Source organism: Citrus sinensis, chromosome 9 (assembly GCF_022201045.2).
Source record: "Citrus sinensis cultivar Valencia sweet orange chromosome 9, DVS_A1.0, whole genome shotgun sequence".
In the NCBI taxonomy this organism is placed as follows: domain Eukaryota; kingdom Viridiplantae; phylum Streptophyta; class Magnoliopsida; order Sapindales; family Rutaceae; genus Citrus; species Citrus sinensis.
In genome coordinates, this window is record NC_068564.1 from 12,140,887 (window position 1) to 12,163,213 (window position 22,327).

A 22,327-nucleotide genomic window follows, 5' to 3' on the forward strand; every position below is an offset into this window, starting at 1 on the left:
AACATGGGTTTTTATTGCAACTCATTCTGGCACACTTATGACAAGCAACAGAAATTCTTCGAGTTCGTCATTTTCTTGCATAATTTCCTTTACCACAACCAGGCATGTATGCAATAAATTTTGGAGGTAACTCACCTGCCGATCGTACTTTAGCCTCGATTAACCAACGGATGTCAGCAGATATGTTATTCCTCATGAGTAATCGCATGTGTTCGGACCGAGCTTTATAGATCGTAAGGAGGGCATTCTGAGGAAGTGAAGGGAATAGCTTGTGAAGCTTCGCTAGAATCTCGTTTTTGTCCATACCTTCGCCTCAGAATATTAGTTATTATGGGAAACTGAAGTAATCGACTTGATTGTCACGGAGTACCGTTATCCGCCACTTCACCGGGGTAACAAACTAAAGCACACAAATAGAAAAACAAATAAAAACACAATTAAAATCGTCCTCTTATTGAATTTACCTCAAGCTCCAACTGGATGTCGTAAACACTTCTCTCAATGTCTCTGAGTTGGCGTTCTAAACCCTCAACATAGGCTACTAACTCTGGTGGTTGTAGAGCCCAAATGCGTTGTGTTTTACAAAATTGAATCTGCCTTTTGAGATGAGTTTTGACACGTTGAAGTGGTTTAAGAATGTTCAGGAGGAACGGTCTAAGTATAAGACTCATGATTAAAAATGATAAGAGAAAACTTAATGGTAAAATAAACACACACTTATGCAAAAAAAATTTCAATTAGCAAAAGAATAATAATAAAAAGAAAGAAAGAAAAATCAAATCAACGAAAAGAAAGAAAAAAAATCAATTCAAATTTGGTGGGTCACTCAAATTTATTTCGGTGTCTTCGTCATGTGGTTGGTACTCTAGATATAGCTTTAATCTTTGACCATTAACTTTAAACGTGACACCGTTCTTTGGGTAATTAATTTCAATTGCCCCATGTGGAAAAATAGTATGAACAATAAAGGGACCAGACCAACGAGAGCGTAACTTACCTGGGAATAGGTGCAAGCGAGAATTGAATAAAAGCACTTTCTGACCTGGAGTGAACGATTTCCTTATAATTTGCTTATCATGGAAGACTTTCATTCGTTGCTTGTAAATCTTGGCATTTTCGTATGCATCATTGCGAATTTCTTCAAGTTCTGCCAGCTGTAATCTTCTTTCTGAGCTGGCTTGCTGCATGTCAAAATTGAATTTCTTGATGGCCCAATATGCACGATGCTCGAGTTCCACAGGTAGGTGGCAAGCTTTTCCATACACTAGCCTGTAGGGTGACATCCCAATCGGGGTCTTGAAAGCCGTTCTATATGCCCATAAGGCATCATCAAGTCTTAATGACCAATCTTTTCTGTCTGGCCTCACCGTCTTTTCTAATATGTGCTTTATTTCTCGATTGGAGATCTCAACTTGGCCACTGGTTTGCGGATGATACGGGGTTGCCACTTTGTGTGTGATTGAATACTTTGTCAAAAGAGCTTTGAATGCTTTGTTACAAAAGTGGGCACCACCATCACTGATTATTGCTCGAGGGAATCCAAAGCGTGAGACAATATTGCTTTTTAAAAATCCTATCACCACCTTGTGATCATTGGTTCTACATGGAATTGCTTCTACCCATTTCGATACGTAGTCAACAGCAACCAATATGTATTGATGGCCAAAAGACGGGGGAAAGGGTCCCATGAAGTCGATACCCCATACATCAAAAATCTCAATCACTAAAATTGGATTTAGTGGCGTCATATTCCTTCGCGTAATGCTCCCCATTCGTTGACACCTATCACACGAAGAACAAAAAGTGTAAGCATCTCGAAATATAGTTGGCCAATAAAAACCACATTGTAAAACTTTAGTTGCTGTTTTCTTAGCACTGAAATGGCCTCCACAAGCTTGTTCATGGCAAAATGAAAGAATATTCTGAATTTCATTTTCTGGGACACATCGTCTAACAATTTGGTCTGCACAATACTTGAACAAATACGGGTCATCCCAAAAGAAATTCTTTATCTCTGCAAAGAATTTAGTCTTATCTTGCTTGGTCCAATGCTCTGGAAGTTGACCTGTAACAAGATAATTCACGATGTCAGCATACCACGGTAATACTTCCACATTCATCAATTGTTCATCAGGGAATGACTCATTTAATGGTAATGGCTTTGTAGTTGTGTCAAAATGGAGACGAGAGAGGTGGTCCGCCACAACATTCTCTGTGCCTTTCTTATCTTTGAATTCCAAGTCAAACTCCTGCAAAAGTAACACCCAACGAATTAGTCTGGCTTTTGCATCTTTCTTTGTGAGAAGATATTTAAGAGCAGCATGATCCGTGAATATAATTATTTTACAACCAATGAGATATGATCGAAATTTTTCCAATGCAAACACTACTACTAGCATTTCTTTTTCAGTAGTTGAATAGTTCAACTGTGCATCATTCAATGTCATACTAGCATAGTAAATAACGTGGGGAATTCGATCAACTCTTTGTCCTAATACTGTTCCTACTGCATAATCAGATGCATCACACATGAGCTCAAATGGTAAGTTCCAGTTCGGGGCCTGAATGATGGGTGATGATGTTAACAACTGTTTTAATTTTTCAAACGCCACAAGACATGAATCATTAAAGACAAAAGGTGCATCCTTAGCAAGTAAATTGCATAAGGGTCTAGAAACTTTGCTAAAATCTTTAATGAAATGTCTATAGAAACCAGCATGCCCAAGGAAAGATCTTACTTCTCTGACTGTTTTGGATGGAGGAAGATTAGAAATGAGATCCACCTTGGCTTTGTCAACCTCAATACCTTTGCTCGAAATGATGTGACCAAGAACAATACCTTGTTTTACCATAAAATGACACTTCTCCCAATTTAAGACCAAGTTCTTCTCAATACATCTCTGCAGAACTAGTGTTAGATGATGTAAACATTGATCAAACGAGTCACCAAAGACAGAAAAGTCATCCATAAAGACTTCAAGGAATCGTTCAACCATATCAGAAAAAATGCTCAACATGCATCGTTGAAATGTAGCAGGTGCATTACATAATCCAAATAGCATTCTCCTATATGCAAATGTGCCAAAAGGGCAAGTGAAAGTAGTTTTCTCTTGATCTTTTGGTGCTATGGGAATCTGATTGTATCCTGAGTAGCCATCTAGAAAGCAATAAAATTCATGGCCTGCTAATCTATCAAGCATTTGATCAATAAATGGTAAAGGAAAATGGTCTTTACGTGTGACAGAATTCAACTTTCTATAATCAATGCATACACGCCATCCTGTAGTTACTTTAGTGGGTATCAATTCATTATCAGCATTCGTAACTACTGTGACTCCTGACTTTTTGGGGACAACTTGTACAGGACTGACCCATGAACTATCAGAAATTGGGTAAATGATACCTGCGTCTAATAGTTTAAGGACTTCTGTTCTAACAACTTCTTTCATGTTAGGATTTAACCGACGTTGCATCTCCCTAGTAGTTTTAGCATTTTCATCAAGGTGAATGTAATGCATGCAGTCTACTGGGTTTATACCTTTTATGTCTGCTATGGTCCATCCTAATGCCCCTTTGTGCTCTTTCAAAACATCTAACAACTTACCTTTTTGTTCGTCATTGAGGGATGATGAGATGATTACCGGCAGAGTGCGTTCTTCTCCCAAAAACGCATATTCCAAAGTGTTGGGCAATGGTTTGAGCTCGAGTTTCGGTGGTGATTCTGATGATGGAATGAGTTGCTTCTCTGATGGTGCTAGTTGCTCAACTCTTGACTTCCATTTATTAGTGTCCATAGATGGTGCTGAGTCAAGCAGGGCATTGACCTCATCGACCGATCTGTCAATATCAAAATCCAAACCAAAGTGAGTTAAACATGTTTGTAAAGGATCACTAAGGTTTGAAACAAAAGTATCATCAATTAATGCTTCAATTAAATCCACATCAACAATTCCATCATCTGCACTGTGAGGTTGTTTGGCAATGTTGAAGATGTTCAGCTCCATAGTCATGTTGCCAAAAGACAACTGCATATTTCCAGTCCTGCATTGAATGTGAGCATCTGCAGTTGCCAAGAAAGGTCGGCCTAGAATAATGGGGATGTGCTTCTTGAATCCTGTATTGGTTGAGTGTCAATTACAATGAAATCAACAGGAAAATAAAACGTGTCTACCTGGATAAGCACGTCCTCCACAATACCACGAGGTATTTTCGTGGACCGATCTGCAAGCTGTAACACCACTGGAGTTGGGTGTAATTCTCCAAGTCCAAGTTTTACGAATACAGAGTAAGGCAAAAGATTTACACTAGCTCCTAAATCCAACAAAGCATTCTCAATTGTGTGGTTCCCTATACTACATGAGATAGTGGGGGAGCCTGGGTCTTTGCATTTTAAAGGAATTTTATGTTGGAGTATAGAACTAACGTTTTCTGTTAAAAATGCCTTCTTTTGAACATGCATATTTCTCTTTTTAGTACAAAGGTCTTTAAGAAACTTGGCATAAGATGGAACTTGTTTAATAGCATCTAGCAAAGGGATGTTAACACTTACCTGTTTGAAGATTTCAAGAATCTCACCTGTGGATTTTCCCTTCTTTCCTTTCGCTAACCTCTGAGGAAATGGAGCTTTAGGAACATATTCTCGTGGGTTGGTTTTTTCTTTTTCCTCCGGTGGTGAGTCCTCAACATTCACAGGTACGATTTGATTTTCTTTTGTCACCGGCATCTCCACTTTGTTGTCGACTTTTTTTCCTTTTCGCAAGGTCATGACTGCTTTGACCTCTCCATGCTGTTGTGGTGAACTAGTACTTGCTTCATGTACTCCTTTAGGGTTAGGCACTGGTTGACTTGGAAATTTGCCTTTCTCAACAGTCATTGCCAAGGTCTGAACTGAAGAAGCAAGTTGTCCCACCATCTTTTCAAGGCTTGAAACTGATTGGGCTTGTGAATTAAAGCCTGCTCTCAACTCATTTCGTAGTCCATCAATGGTGCGGTTCTGTTGCTCAATCGTGGAGTGAGTAACATTTTTGAAATTCTGGAATGCATCCTCTCATGGTCTGGGCTGAGAGTAGTTCTGGTTCTGATTGTGTGGTCTAAATGGTGGCTGAGAGGCTTGAGGATTTTGAGGAATTGGTGGAGCTGGAGCTGCTGGTCCATTCTGTTGGAATCCTTGAGACCATGAAAAATTGGGGTGGTCTCTCCATCCAGGGTTATATGTGTTGGAGTATGGGTTGTAATTTGATGGCTTTCTCATTACACCTATGGCATTGGCTTGATCTGGATATGAGTCATGGTCATGTGGCTCTGTTGATTTAGCAATCAATAACGATGCTATTTGTCGAGAGAGACCTTCAATTATTGCTTTGACTTCTTTAATTTCTGAACTAGATTCGCCAATGTGAACCTCATTCACTCCCTTAATTCTTCTAGTATTCCTGAGTGATCGACTCCGTTGTTGGGAATTATCTGCTTGTCGCTGGAAGAATTCCCAAATCTCTGATGCACTTTTTGACATTAGTTCTCCTCCACTTGTTGCCATTAGCCATTCTTGCACATTCGGCAATAATCCCTCCAAAACGTATTGGCATTGATGCCATTTCTCATACCCATGCTGTGGACACTTCAAGAGTAGCCCATTGAATCGCTCCCATGTCTCGAAAAACTGCTCGTCCTCTCTCTGAGTAAACTCTGAGATTTCCCTGCGAATAGCATTGGTTTTATGCACTGGGAAATATTTATTCAAAAATTTAGTTACCATTTGTTCCCATGATGAAATGCTATTAACAGGCAACGTATTTAACCATGAACGAGCTCTATCCTTTAAAGAAAATGGGAATAGTCTAAGTTTAACATCATCATCTGAAAAATTCTCATATTTGAATGTTTGACAAATGGCATGAAAATCATTCAAATGATTATATGGATCCTCATTTTCTAGGCCATAAAATGTGGGGAGACAATTTAACACACTAGGTTTTAATTCAAAACTCCTAGCAGCTACATTTGGGTATCTTATGCATGACGTGCTCAAATTAGCTAAGGGACTAAAATAGTCCTTAAATGGCCTCTCCTGTGGTGCTTGTAAATCCATTTTATTTTTAACGAGTTTGTGTGTGCGAAGTGTTTTTTCTAATTCAAGGTCTATAGGTTCAAGATTAGGTAATAATGACCTACGACCATGCATTCAAAATAAATAAAATAAAAATAAAGATGCAAACAAAACAAAAAATAAAGATGAGAACAAAACAAATAAAAATAAAGAAGAGGGAGAAATTACGATACTAACCTTATTGCGCTATTACAACCTTTCTATAAAAATACACAAAAATAAATACATGAAATAAATTAACTAAAAATTAAATTAATAAAATAAAATAAAAATTACAAAGAAAAATAAATTGAAAATTAAATTACAAAATGTTAAAGAAGAGAAAAAGAAAAGAAATACTAACCTTTAATTTTATATTCACTTTTTTTTTCTTTTTTTCTAAAGAAAAAAAATACAAGAAAACAATTAAAATGGAATTATTCACAAAAATTAATTCTATGAATTAAAATTACTTACCTCCCCGGCAACGGCGCCAAAAACTTGTTGTGTAAATTTTAATGTACTCGCAAGTGCACGAATCTATTGTAGTATAGATCTATGGTGACGAGTGTCGATCCCACGAGGAGGTGGATTTTAATTGTGTATAGAATTAATTTTGTAAATGGGTTGTTGGATTTATGGTGGAAATGATTTGGTATATGCTAAAACTTAAATTAAAATGGCGAGAATAAATTCTAAAATTGGAATTGCAATGGCGAGAATAAATTGAAGCGAAATCTATTGAAATGACGTACTTGGGTATCTGGATCCGTATCAACATGCATCATGGGCTAAATCATCCATATTAATGCCAATTAAATCATGAGGGGGGAATTCACACCTCATGAACCACGCTCTAATCAATATGGTGCTAAGGGCTTATCGTGCCAAATAATAATAACCTTGTACTAGAGGACCGGTGAAACCAAGGCGGTACTAGACAAGAATATTATTATTTGTGGACGAGAAGTCAAAACATCCACAAAAACTGGAGGGGAAGAGAAAATAAATTTACCAAATTAAGCCCATGACACATGTTGAGACTTCACCTTCAACCCAAGCTTGAAAGAAAATTAGCTACTCATAATTGAACTAGGGGCAAAATAGGAATTTATTAAAATACGAAGAAAATACAAGATGGAGAGAGAATTACAGAAAATGGATCCCAAAAATGGATTCAGAGATATCAAATTAGGGGGGAGAGGCCCCCTTTTTATAGATACATGGAGTAAATCATGGCCATCGGATTAAAAACAGTTTGGACGCTCAGGATTGCGCCACGTCATCAGTCAACAGTCCACGGTTTGACCACGCGGATGAACAGTAACATGGTTTGACCCGACTTTGAACAGTAACGCGGTTTGGTTGAAAATAATCCTGTGTGATGCATGCACCGTATGCGAGATTTTTCGTCCACTGATATGCTGCCACGTCACCATCAACAGTATATAAGAATTTTAGTTCAACAGGATCGTGACACCTCATCAGTCAATGCCACGTCATCGGTCCGTCTATGTGAACAGTGTCGTGAACAGTAACGTATACAGTACCGTACCCGTGAATAGTACCGTACAAGTGAACAGTGTCATTTTTCTTTTTATGCTCCTCCTAAGATTTTCGACCGTCCTGAGTTCAAAAGTGATGTCCGTTTTGCCATCTGATTTCTCGTTTATTGTGAAATGACTATGATGCCCCTAAAATACATAAAATATTTAATTAAAATAAAACACATGTAATTAAATCACAAGAAGGTTAAATACATAAAAGTAAGGGTTGTTAGTAAGACTTGAAATGTAAAATGACGGTTTTCTCCTTTATAAATATGCATTTTCTAACACTCAACACCAAACAATTTTCTGGTATCTTAACTCTTGGTCAAAGAAATTGTAAAAAAAAAAAACACATGTTGAAATTAACGACAATGCGAATGTGGTAGAGGAGAATTAGTGGCCTGCAACTTGCCTTATTTTTATTAGTAATTTGCCATGGTTCTCTTCCCCTCAACAGGATTAAGGGTAGCAGAGGATTATATGGTTATGAATCGCTGACGCCAAATACGGTATCAATCGCCGACTTCGGGTCGTTATCATCGACTCGAAACCGCTTCACGATCAAGAACTCAGCTCGGTTCTCCTCAAGGACGTCATTGTAGGGCTTCTTCTTTTTCGTTTGTTTTTGCCTCTGTTTTTGCTTCAAGCAACTTGCAAAGCAATGATCAGCAGGAAAAGAGTATTGGAGGCAAACAAAAACCGCTTCTTTTTCGCCACTGTTTTAGCCAGTTAAATTTATTTTTTTATAAATAAATAATCGGCTGTAAACTGGTTAAAGAAAAAAAACTTACATTTTTTATTATATTTTAATTATTGTAAACCGTTGATCTCATCCAACGGTATAAAATAACTATGGCATTAATACTGTAATTTTTGTTACGGTATTATAGAATTTTCCATCTAAGATAATCCTTTTGATCTTGTTTGTGTCTCTTACTCTTGCCTATCTATAACACAATTAACACAAAATTAACCCGTTTAACTTGATATATAAATGAGTATTAACTCGTTTGTGCTCTATGTTTTACATTAATTTGGAAGATCCTTTTAATGTTTGGACAGAAACCTTCTTTTTCACAATGAATACTCTTGATTTATTTTTTCAATAAAATATTTGGATGGAAATGTGAAACTTCACCTACTAAACAGTATAAATCCTCTTCTTGAACTCTGATGACCATGGTGGAGAACATGTTAACAGCCAGTTGATCCATCTACGTAAGTGGGCTAAAAATATTGTAAATTTAATTTCACTAATAACACGCTAGGTAAGTTTTGAGATGCTAAATCCCACGCATTACCCATACTTGGGTCCTATTTAAAATTGAGGTTGGATAGTTATAAATTCTAAGATACAACATTAAAGTGTTTGGTAAACATTAGTTGTTGTAGTTTAGAAGTTAAGTTTATTTGATTTTATACATATAAGATAAAAAAATATTATGCCTTTATTAATTCTATCAAAATTATTGTTTAAAAATTATATTTACTATATATTATTAACTTTTATTTCATAGTTACAATTTTGTTCGACATTAGCTATAGATAGCCCCTCAATACTAAATAGGATCTTATTTTCTAAACTAATCTTAATTGTAGACATTTAAACATCCTAGTTAGGGATATGTTTGGGCCTGATTTCCAACAACTAGGTTGCCAAAGTTCAGTTATTAGGGTGTTTGGTAAAACACACTACGTTGTGGCTCCATTGCCTAGCTGGTGGTTTTTTTTATTTATTTCATAATTTTTGTAATAATTGTTAAATATAAAAATTAATACAAAATTTATTATTTACCATAATCTATAAGCTTTTCTTTGACAAATTTAGCTTTTATCCCAACAACTGTATATTAAAAACCACAACATCTCATTACCAAACAATTCCTAAGTAGTTGAACGAAAAAAGTACTAAAAAAAAAAAAAATGTATCAATTTCATACGCTAAAGAGAATATTAAAAAAAATAATAATTCTATTAGCAAGCAAAGGTTAAAAAAAGAATTATTCAGTGAACAATAAACAATAAAAATATCAATTATAATATAATTATTGAGAATATAGGTAAGACGTATAAATAGATAAATAGATGATATAAAGAAAGATGATATTATTGTAATTGATAAGGCTTTCAATTTCAGATACAAATTACAAAGAGTAGTGCTCCCTATTTATAGGATCCATCAACCGATTAAAACGCAGCCAAGCCTTCGGATACAAATTACAAAGAGTAGTGCTCTCTATTCAGGGAATCCATCAGCTAATTAAAACACAGCCAAGCCTTAGGACACATCATGATCTTAATACCCACAATTGATTGACTTGTTTAGCTCTTTAGCCGTCAAATCTCTTGAGTTGTTTTTTAAATCACTAATTTCCATAACACCCCCACTTTGGTATCCACCACTTCACGATAATTGTATTTGACTTTTGTTATGGAAAAACTCAATAGAAAAAAAGCTCAACCAAAAGAAATATAATTTAGCGAACCATAAAGTGGGCTGCATGTGGTTTAAATTATCTAATTAAAAACCTTTGCCACTAAAATCTTGTAGAAAAATCTATTCAAAGGGAAAAAAACAAGTATAGTGTAGATGTATCCAATTTAATTATTGAAATTCTTCTTTGGTAAAATTTTTCTTCTCCTGATGAGAATTCCACTAATGATCGTCTCGATATTCTGTTTAAATGGCACATTCTGATGCCATATACTATTTTCTAAAATGTTGATATCCATAGAGCTTTAATAAACATATATGAAAAATTATTTGTGTAATGTATCTGCTTGATATCGATCGTCTTATTTTGTTGGAGCTCATAAGTATTGAAGAACTTTGGTGAGGTAAGCTTTTTCAATCTCCTTTGATATATGCTCTCTTGAATTGAGCTATACAAGAAACACTATTTTCATAAATTATCATTTGGATGTCTGCACTTGAAGATAATTTATCAACATCCTGGATATGATGCATAATGGACCGCAACCATAAGTATTCTCTACTTGCTTCATGCAATACAAGGATCTCAAAGCGATTGGAAAATGCAAATACAAGAGTCAACTTCACATATTTTTAAGAAATCAATATTTTATTATAAGTAAAAACATAACCCCTCTAAGAACGAGCTTTATGAGGATATCTGCAAAACTAATAAGACTTAGATTTTTGGTTAGTTTACTAGAATAAAATAAACCGAAATTGATAATTCCAAGAGGATAATAAAAAGATGTTTAACACCATTCCAATGTCGTCTAGCTCAATTCAAGATTTAAACCTTGCTAACAAGTTATTGAACACAGCTATAGTACATTGGGCTAAATACATTAAAGCACCAACGGGCATTCAACTTATGGTATTTGAAGAAGCAAGCACTTGGTCATCATCCTCTTTAGGATTAAATGAATCTTTTTAAGATCAAGAGATGAAACTACCATTGGGGTAATTGATAGAGAAGTTTTGTTCATATTAAAACATTTTAATATCTTCTCATAATAATTTGACTAAAAAATAAAGATATTTTTAGATTTGTGCTCGATCTATAGCTCTACATAGTATCTAGTTTTCCCCAAATTTTTCATTTTAAACTCTCTTTTTTAAATAATCAGTAGGCTTTTGGACATCTTTGAGAGTTTCAATCAAATTCATATTATCAACATAGACTATTACAATAGCAAATCTAGATTTTAGCTTGTTTATAGATACACGAAGACAAATAAGATCATTCATGTATCTTTCCTTGATCATGTAGTCACTAAGGAAACTTTATCAGATATGTCAAGATTGTTTCAATTCATATAAAGATTTCTATAGCTTTGTAGAATACAAGCTACAATGTGGTGACTACAATGCTTTAAGCATTTCGAATCCTTTAGGAGTTTGCATACACACAAAAACCTATCACTTATCTATTAAACGCGTATCAAGCCTCTCAAATAGAAAAATTGGAATGTAACTATATGCACTACCAATAAATAGGTATCCCATAGTCAATACCTAGTCTCTGTAAAAAATCTTGTGCAATGAGTCGTGCTTTATATATAACGACCTTATTCTTTTAGTTACGTTTCTTAAAAAATATCTATTTATATCCAACGGATTTAATACAAGTAGGTATTTAGGTTACATTAAAAAATAATCATTTTGCTAAAGAAGCCAACTTCATATGGATTGCTTCTTCCTATGCAGGCCAATCATGTCTCAGTCTACATATCAATGGATTACAGTTCAATATCATCATTTATTAAACCAGTGACTACTGTAAATGCAAATTATCATCGATGATTGTTTCTTTAAGATTCCACACCTTTTTTTGTGAGCAAAATTTGTGTATTTTCTTCATTCTAACCCACATCAAGTGCTTGGCCATATTTAAGGTAATTGTCTCTTTAGGAGATAGTGTTACTGTAGGCACATAGTTCTCATCAAGGACCTTTTTCTTTGAAGGACCACTTTCACTTAGAGCCTAATCATTCATGATAACAGATCCTAACTTTTTGTTTTTCTTTTCAGCAGAATGTTGTCCTTTGAGCCAATGGGTCTACAATACTTAAGGCGTGCCATAGACGATTCAAATAGTTTTTATTTATTTATTAAAATTAGGAGCAACTAATTGGCCAAGTACATTTGCAGCTAGTACATATGACTTTATTACTTTAGATACATTTGTAAATACAACTAACAAGCGATTTATAATTTTTTGTAAGAGAATTATTCACCACATTTCATTTTCACTTTGAGTAGAGTGGTAGTCTAGAGGAGACAATTTTGTCACTTATTATAAAAGCTCATTCCCATCATATGGTGGCTTTTTTTTTTATCCAACAAAGGAAATTTTAACTCATTAAAATGGAAATTCGTAAAAGCATGCGGTAAAAAAATTATTGGTAATAGGTTCAAGACATCTGATAATAGATAGTCAAAATGCACATAAAATTCGAAATATCATTGAAGTCCTATTTCAGTACACTAGGGGGGTGTCGCAAGAACTTGCACAATATAGCCAAAAGTGCACAAATGAGATATATTAGGTTGATGCCATGTATTAATTGCAATGAGGAATATTGATAATAGGTAGTATGCCTCTAGGTATTAGTACCATAGCATGCAAAATAGTATGTCCATATGCAAAAATAGGTAATTGAGTATGAAACAATAAAGTTCTTATAATCAGCTAAAGCAGTTTGATGAAGGATTCTACCAATCCCTTATAAGTATGAATATGTGATATTGGGTGCTCTATATCAATCCCATAGAACTGTAGTATCACCAATAACTTTAGACGTAAACTTACTAGCATTGTCTAGATAATCTTAAAATTGTGCAGGTAACTTAATAACTTGTGCAAGCAATCTAGTAAATACAATGTTGTATATAGATAATAAATAAACATATGACTACTGTCAAATGCATCAACCAAGACCATAAAATAATGAAATAGACCACTAGATGGGCTAATAAGTCCACATATATCTGCCTGAATTATTTGTAGGAACAATAGAGATTCAAGACCAATCTTAGAATGTGATGGTCTAGGTGCTAATTTACCCTAGGAACAAGTAGTGCAACTATTCTCATTGGAGAGAATAATCTTTAGATTCTTTAAATGATGTCCATAAGAATTCTCAATAATTCTACTCATCATAGTTGACCTAGGTGACTGAGATATAAAAACTTTTGAATCACAAAGTCTTTAGTTCATGATTGTGTAGCTCCCAACTAGTTTTATCGTTGTATGAATATAAGTCAGATCAGAAAGTAGAAAGCTTTTCCAATATACATTTTTACCTAAGACACTAGAAGTAATATAGAGACATTCTGTATTATTCTCATTTATTTTCTCTATATGAAATTCATTACTGTGAATATATTTGAAACTCAAAAGATTTCTTCTACTCTTAGTGAATACAGAGCATTATAGATATGTAATTTTGTTATAACTTGGTAATATGAACGTGAATGTTCTAGAGTCTTCAACTAGATCTCAACAGGACCTAAGATGGCACTTATCTTAGCTTCAAACACTACTAGAAAAATAGTCTTTTCTAACACTTGTCTTCTGACACTTTATTATAAAGTATCAGTAATTATATGTATTTAGGGCATTTTTCGTGTTTAACAGATAAGTATCACAAATTGCTAATACTATGGTGTCAGTAAATTAAATATCACATATTCGTGACACTAAAGTATTAGTAGTTAAAAAAATAAAATTTTAATTTTGTATCTAGTAATAATCGAACCAAAGACCCCTAAGCCATAACCTTTTGATTTTAACCGCTATACCACTCAGCCACAAATTGCATTGTTGAACTTATAAATTAATAAATAAATAAATATTAAAACTTAAAACCTAAAACCTAAATATTTTTCATGTATGGTCTATGTGAAACCTAAAACCTAAAAATTTTTGTTAAGTCAAAAATCTATCTCACGGCCGCCGAAGCTTTCTTCCTTCTCTCTTCTTCCCTCTCTCTCGCTCTCTTTCTCTCTCTAACAATGATCTACCTTGAAAGCCGCCTCCGTCAACACCTTGAAAGCTGTCGTCCTTAAGCTAAAAAAACCCTTAAAAGAACCCAGAAAGTGCTGTGAAGAATTTGGGCAAAGCTAAGGTTTGAAAGTCCAAATTAGTGTTGTGGTAACTCTTTGTCTCATTCTCTATTCTCATTGTTTAAGTATTTATCTGTTAATTGATTGATGTTTATTGAGTGCAAATTAGAGCTTGCACTTGTTTGGAAATCTAGCCATCTAGGGTTTTTGTTGCTTATAATTTAATTTATTGTTTAATAAAATAAATAAAACGCAGCTTTATTATAGGTGGAATTCAGTTTATTAAGTGAAAGAATGATTACAATCGGTGATTATGGATTTAGGTTGAATGCAATTTGTTAATTAAAAGAATAATGGCAATCGACAATCATGGCTTAGTATGTATTATATATTTCGTTTAATGGTGTGTATGAAAACCCAAAACCTAAAATTTTCTTAAGTAAAAATCTCAGTTCTCCCTCACGACCTATAAGCTCATCACTCTATCTCTCTCTCTCTCCCCCCTCTTTCTAGCTAACAACCCAAAACTTGTTGTGAAACCGCCATATCAATCTTTCAAAGCTCATTAGTTAGCTGGTTATTGTGAAAAGTAAGGTTATTATTTGCTTTTATGTCTAATTTTACTTTAAACATGGGGATTGATGATATTCAAGTTGCTTGACACTTGATTTTGAGGTGAAAGATTAATTAATAGTTTACAAAATTATGCTGAAAATTTGAGGATTGATAGACTGTTGTTGTGAACTTGGTTGTTTCCAAACTTGACTAAATGACTTTCAATTGATTTGAAAGTTTGATTAAACTAAGTTTAAATGAGAACATTTTAATTCTGGAAATTTTGGAATGAATTGGGTTTATATTTGATTTTGAATGGATTTCTCAATATGGTTGGTTGTTGTCTAATTTTATTAGAACGTATAGTCTAACAGAGTTAGAATAAGCTGAAATTCGGATAAACTACACTTCTATTTGCATACTTCGAATCTAGAAAATTTTATTTTGATTGAACTTGTAATTTATTTTTAATGATTTTTCAAACTCTGCTGCATATGCAGTAACTTCTTTTGACAGAACTGTTCATTAATCTTTGATCCTATCAAACACCAGCCTAATGATATCGGAATAGCCTTGGATTTTAATATGTTGTTGACTTATCTGTCCAATTAAAATCTGGAAAGTATCATTCTGATATATTTAGTATTTTAAATTTAACAATTATTCAAACACTTGCTGCTACTTTTACAATTTCATATACAATTTTAACTTTTTATAGTTTTATCATGGGAGAAGTAAATGTGGAGTTGTCCAAATGACTTTGAAATTTTATTTGTGGTGCATTGACATGTCTAATTATGTTTTGTAAGTTTCATAGCATTCCAAATTGAATTAAAGAAAATCTTAAATTCAAGCTGTCAATGTTTCCTATTAAATCTGATTAGTGATAAATCTACTAACTTGCAGTACTTTTCAGGAAAAAAAATGTGTCAACATTATGAATTGCAATGGGAGAAGAAAGTACCAAAGGCATAAATCTTTTTTCATTATATTTGGGACTATTCTTAAAGGTTAGTCATTTCCTTTTTCCTTTTTTTCTTTTTTATTTAAGGTAATCATATTCATTTTAATTTTAATTACAATCAATTTGGCGTTCTTAGACAACTCGCACCAACCAATCCAACAGCAAATGAAGATAACATTTTTTAAATGCATTCAGTTTTTGACAATAGCAAAAAGAAAAAGGAAAAATAATACTAGTTTAGGCTTTAGGAAATTTGCATCATCATTCTTGCACTGCAGCTGCCTCTATCTCGGTGCTCTCGGAGAAGTAATCTTGCTTGATTTTGCGTGATAGTTGATACAAGCCAGTCCTAGCCATTGCAAAATTGACACTAAAAAGGTTCCAATTTTTCATATTGTAGTTTGAAAAGTCTGCAATGTTTGCTATGTTGATAGCCCATTTGAATGTTGGAGCCCAAAAATGAATGGTTTTAGGACCAGCCGGGTGGTTCTAGAAAGTTAGGAGCTTGTTAGCTATTCTTTTTAATTGAACTAATTTAACTTAAATATTAGCCCGATTATTGATTTCTATGGTTTGCGATTGATTTGAGTTTGACATTCTTGTTTTGTGTTGGTTTGAGTTTGACATCCTAGTTTAAGACTTTTAAGGTTTCCAAGAAATAATTTTGGATGATGAGCATATGAGTAATAGTTTAAAAATTAATTTACTGTATCAAATATATACTTAGTGTAGCATATTAATTTCAAGAACTATGGATTATTCCATGAATATTCTAGTAAATGGTTATGTTATATATGCATGTCTTAATATATAATAATTATATTTTGAAGTTTTTTTTTCCCTTTCCAGGTTTAGGAAAAATGTTTAAAGTGATTTTGGGTTATGATGTCAATCAAGTTAAAGCAACATTACTTGTGAGTGGAAATATATAATGAATATATTTTTATTCTACTTTTTTTTTATCTTCTTAAAGTTTTATAATTAGGCAAAATTAATGAATACTTAATTACAATTTAGGGTGATATTCTTTAAATGGTTCGCATGAATAGATTTAAGTAGTATAATAAATCTCCTACTCACTTTATAAAGGCTTAACTGAGTTTGCAAATATTATTTCTTTTAGTAGCAATAATTTTGGATCGAACTCTCAAATTATTGAAATATTTTATGTCCAAACTTTATTATGCCTAATATAAATATGGAGACTTATAGTTATTTTATTCCTAGTTTAAGGAAACTGCTGTTTGAGGACTTATTTTTTGCCTTGTTAAATAAGCTTTTAGAATGAATGAATTGAGGAAATGAGTGGTGATTTATTTATAATAGAGCATTTGTGATAACTTTTAACTATGCACAAAAATCATTTGGTATATGTAGATAGAGTAACATGCTTGTGCTGAAAGTAGATATTACATTGAAAACTTCTTGTCTGCTATAATTTGCTATATATATAACCTTTACCAAAAGAGAATAATTGAGTTTATTTATAAATAGCATATGAGTATTTTTTTTCTTTCGAACAAAATAATTTTATTTATGTTAATTGTTGTTTCTATAATGGCTGAATATTGGCAGCTAATTTTTTTTTTCTTTTCCATGTATTCATATGCAGATTTGATCAATGTGTTTGAAGTGTTTATTTCTCAACTTCACTTATATCCTAATCCATACAATCTATTGAATGGAGAAGCTGCTGGTGTTATAACGCAATTATACTACTCATATTCAAAGAATGAAAGGCAGCCATCCTTCTCAGTTTAGCTTCTAAATTTATTAAATTTAACCACAAGTAGTAGGCATTTGATTGGATGGTAGAAATTTTTATGTATTGAATTTGGATTATTTAGTTATGAGAGTAGGATATCTCATATTTTTGTTATTGAAGTTTTGGAATTTGTAATATATACTAATAATATTAAAATGTGAAATGAAAGATTTTGTGATATAAATCAATTTCTTTTTATTATTTTGTGGCGCCTTTTAATTTTACCAATAAATCAATAGGCAATGATCCAATTCAATTTTTCTTTAAAATAAATTAACTAGTGATACCATGGTAACAGTAATAATAGACACTAATAAAATATTAATAACTACTAACACTATGATATCATAATATCGGTGATACTGTAGTAATAGTAATCATTGACACCACTTATAAGTGTCACTATTTTTCTGACTCCCAGATTATTGACACAATTAATAAGTGTCAGTGAAAGGAATTTATGACACTATTCTAAAGTCAGTAAAGACCATTTTTCTAGTAGTGAAATGATTACAAACTCATAAAATATTTATTATTTCAAAGGATAGTTAGTGTAGTTATAGTGCCAGCTAAACACATTTCTTTATGATGCAATCCCCTTTGAGAATCTATATCCTTTCACGAGTAAAATATGTTAGGCATCGTCATAAAAATTAAAATAGATAGGAATATAAAAGCTAATAAAATTTAATAGTAATCTTAACAGGTATAGATATCTTTATAACCAATTAAATCAACTGTTTATGCATCATGTATCTAAGATATCCAGATGTATACTATCATTATAAGGTTGATAATGATTTCTTCAAGATCATGACGTCAATCATAATTGTAACCATGATTTTGAGCACGACTATGACCTTGTCATGTCAATGATTTTCACTACGATTCTGTGTGATAGCATTTTGCTTCAAAACCAACTTTATGCGTATCAAGTTAGTGAGCTCTATATTATTGCTGCAGAATCATGTTTATAGCACGAAATGTTAAGTATGTCGTCTTCGTCGATAATTTTCTTTCCACATATCTTCATCGGTGATGTGATTTTATAAAAAACAAAATTTTAATCATGCACTAATTTGAAATATTGCAACCGAAACAAGCAGTGAAGAAGATTAAAGAAGCAATCAATATTCTCTTGCCTCACTAAAATGAAGTCATTTTTTTGTTCTTCATTAAAAAACAAGCCATCTTTCTTTTTTCTCATCGAAAAAAGTCATCAATTTTCCTTTGCCTCATCAAATTGTGATAGAAATAAAAATAATGAGGCATTCAAAATGGATGGTGGCAAAATTTTTACAAATGTATAATTAAATCCACTGCTTTGACTAGGTTTTGTTTCTAACTCTTGTTAGTTTGAGAGAATCAAGATTTTAGATATCAGCAGGATAAAAAATGTGTTAGATTTTAGGGTAGTCGAAAATCATTAATTTGTTTCTATTTATATTTATTTTTTTAATTTTTAATAAATATTGTTAGGTGGCATTTGAATTGATTTTTGAATCTTGGGAATATGTCATGATTGCAGATAATTAACTTTCACCTTATTTATTCAATACGGCTCGAAGTCCTATTTATAGAAAGGGAACAAAATATAATAAAGCTAAATAACAAATATCATAATGTTGTCTTTGTTGTATGAAATAATTAGTCTGTGGCTCATATTAATAATAAATTTTAATTTTTGCTACATGGATCATATTATGTGATTAATAATGATTAAAAATGAATTCTTCCATGTGGCTCATATGAGTTCCTTGTTGAATTTTGTCTTCATCACTTAAAATCAATGGTCCAATCCAACAACCAAATTACTGCAAAAGCAAGCCAGTGCATTTTCCAATTAGGGTAAGAGTTTAAATTACTGAAAATGATGGCTATCGTGCAGAGAATAATTTGAAAGCAATGCACAGAATAACTTGATATAACCGGCATATCTTTATTCATGAGTTCACTTGCTTTTCATACAAGGTCTCCGTACTATTCTTATAGCTGTAACATTTTGGTTTTCTTTAGTAGATCCTGCATATACTTTTCTTAGCACGAGTGCCTCCCTCCACAGTCTCTTTTTGCTTCAATTTGCATAAAATAGATGAGTATGCCAGGTAATTTAAAAGCAAAACTTTCATTCAATTGTTTGATAACGCCTTCAGTTGTTCTTTGGTCACTTCGTGTGATCAATATGTCATCATCATATATAAGTACATATACTGACTTTCCATTATTCTTCCCGAGAAATAATAATGTGTCTGCGATTTGTCTGAGATTGCATTTTGAATCCGCAAGTCAGCAAAACTACTCTCAGCTTCTTATACCAGACCCCTTGTGCCTGCTTTAAGCCATATAATGCTTTTTCCAATTACAGACGACATAGCTTGGTTTTTCCAATTTTCCTTGCTTTCAAATTCATCTGGTTGTGGCATATATACAGTTCCACTCAATTCTTCATTGAAGTGTAAGGGCATGAATATATAAAGACTATTCCTCATATCTCTACATACCCTTTAATGGCCTAAATTCACCTCTCAGTCACTTAAGCACTTAAGTTTTCTTTTCTGATGTTCTTTCCACTTGTTCTTTAAATTTTATAAAGATTTTTGTTGTTTCAGATTTGTTAATGAGTGGAAATGTCCTAGTGAAGTGTACCTAGTGTGGTCATCTACTATGCTTAGTATTTGTACCTCTCCTAATGGAAGAGGTGATATCATTGTGCAATAATTCTAATGTTGCTTGCGTTTTAGTCCGTGAGCTTTTTTTGAAGCTTAGCTTATGGTTCTTTCTATATATATGGGCTGAACAAAAGGAACTTGATTCTTTTTTATTTAAGGCTGAGATATTATTACAACTTGACACTATTATTTTGAGTACAGCATCACTTGGATGACCAAACTTTCTATCTAAAAGGTCTAATTGCTTCACATATCCAACTCGATTTTTATTTGACTCAATAGACTGAACACATTCAAACTCTACCGACTTAGAATCAAACTCAACTGAATTTGACTCTATTATAATTGCAAACAAAGACTGTGAACTTAAAAGAGAATTGACAGCAACACTTCCCGCTTTATTTTCAGCAGTTCTACTGACCACAAACAGTCCTCCATGATTCGTTCTTTGAAGAAGAGCACTCCCCAGCTTGTCCTTTACAACAACAATGTTTTTCAGTAAACAAGATATTAAGATGGTTTTCTGAGATCAAACTTGATATGCTAAGGAGATTATTGGTTATATCAAGTACATATAGAACATTATTAAACATTCTTAAGAGTCAAGTATCTTCTTTTTTTACCAAAAGATAAAGGAAATAGTATTGTGCCAGTGTGTGATATTTTTAATTTGTGTCCATTTCAAACCATGAGAAAGGAATTACCTTTATACTCAGATCTCATGCTCAAGTTGTTGAGGTCATTAGTCACATAGTTTGTCGTACGACTGTCTAGGTTCCACCCTGTTTCAAGCACTCCTTCATTAGCAACAACAAAGGCCGCTCTTTGGTGTTGTTGCTCATTGTTTCTGGGCGCAAAGTCTTCCTCACGTATGTGCCAACACTCATCTGTAGTGTAACCAACTTTGAAGCAAAATATGACAGGTGACATCCGGCTCCCCAACACAGACTCATAGCTTCTGTCAAGTCCTGCGATAATGTGGTTGCAGAGATCTTCATTTGAGACAATCTTTCTAGCAGTAACAAGTTCTGTTACCAGATTTCTCATCTTGGTGCAGTATTCACTGATAATCATATTGTCTTTTCTAGTGCTATGCAGTTGCATCCTTAGCACTATTGACCTAGCCATGGACTGTGAAGAGTAAATTTTCTCCAGCACTGTCAACAACTCAAGAGAAGCTGTGCAATGAGTCACAGCACAAATAATACTTTCTGTGATTGTAGAAAGAAGCCAACTAAGGAGTAGTTGGTCCGGTTTGCAACACATCACAAAATTTGGTCTTAGTGTTGATTTGGTTGTGCCGTCATCCTCAGTACTGATGATATATTTGGTTGGTATGTCTTGTGAGTCACTAATGAGGTGCTCCAGACCATTGCGACGTATGGCAGGCATGACCTTGGTCCTCTAGATGACATAGTTCTGTCAAGTTCTGTGGAAACTGAAAAGGAAAATTTGAGAGGAGTTTTGCGCAATAATTAAGGATGATGACTGTTGTGTTACTGCTGGTGTTTCAAGTGTTTGTTCACTAAGGTCCACCTCTTCAGTTGAACTACGATATTGAATCACGCCCATTTCTGGAATGAAAGCTCTGATACCAAGTTTAAATTACATAAATGATGGCTATTTTGTGCAGAGAATAATACGAAAGCAATGCACAGAATAATTTGATGTAACCAGCACATCTTTATTCATGAGTTCACTTGCTTTTTACATAAGGTCTCTGTACTATACTTACAACTGTTACAATTGTTGATTTATGACTGAGACTAATTGATGAATATGCACAATGATGATAAGACCGTTGTGTACTGTTGTCTTCACTTGCTACATATTATGCACCCTTCATTTTGTTGATCAATTTCTGGGCTTTTCATCCTTGTGAGGATCTAGAACCTTCAAGATTATTGTTTCCAAATGCCAAAAGATCTCTGCATATTGAACTACAGCTTTCCCACCATCTTACTCTTCATTGAGATATTTTAACAAACATCTTGTTTTAACTGTAGGAAACATTCGGCCAAGTGTCTCTAGGCTATCACATAATTTGCTCTAAATCCTAAAACAATGCTGATCACCATTATTAATGATCTAGGTGTTATATGTGCTAAAAAATAATTACTGGGTCATTAGATCTGAAAATAATCATAATATATAAGCGATTTAAGGAATATATCACTAGAATGCATCCGTCACTTCAT

The 22,327-nt window shown here is 33.4% G+C and overlaps 1 protein-coding gene across 1 annotated transcript; it reads right to left on the minus strand.

Annotated features, from left to right (window-relative positions):
• Positions 1–1,106: 1,106 nt before the first annotated feature.
• On the minus strand, positions 1,107–21,521 carry LOC127899870 (uncharacterized; the record flags this gene model as incomplete). Its single annotated transcript, XM_052434008.1, has 7 exons — positions 20,834–21,521; positions 20,551–20,604; positions 20,329–20,465; positions 3,372–3,455; positions 2,450–2,645; positions 1,892–2,248; positions 1,107–1,645 (listed from the first exon to the last, which is right to left on the minus strand). Coding segments are annotated over exons 1-7 (2,055 nt in total), but the record flags the coding sequence as incomplete, so codon positions are not given.
• Between the last annotated feature and the right edge of the window lie 806 nt (positions 21,522–22,327).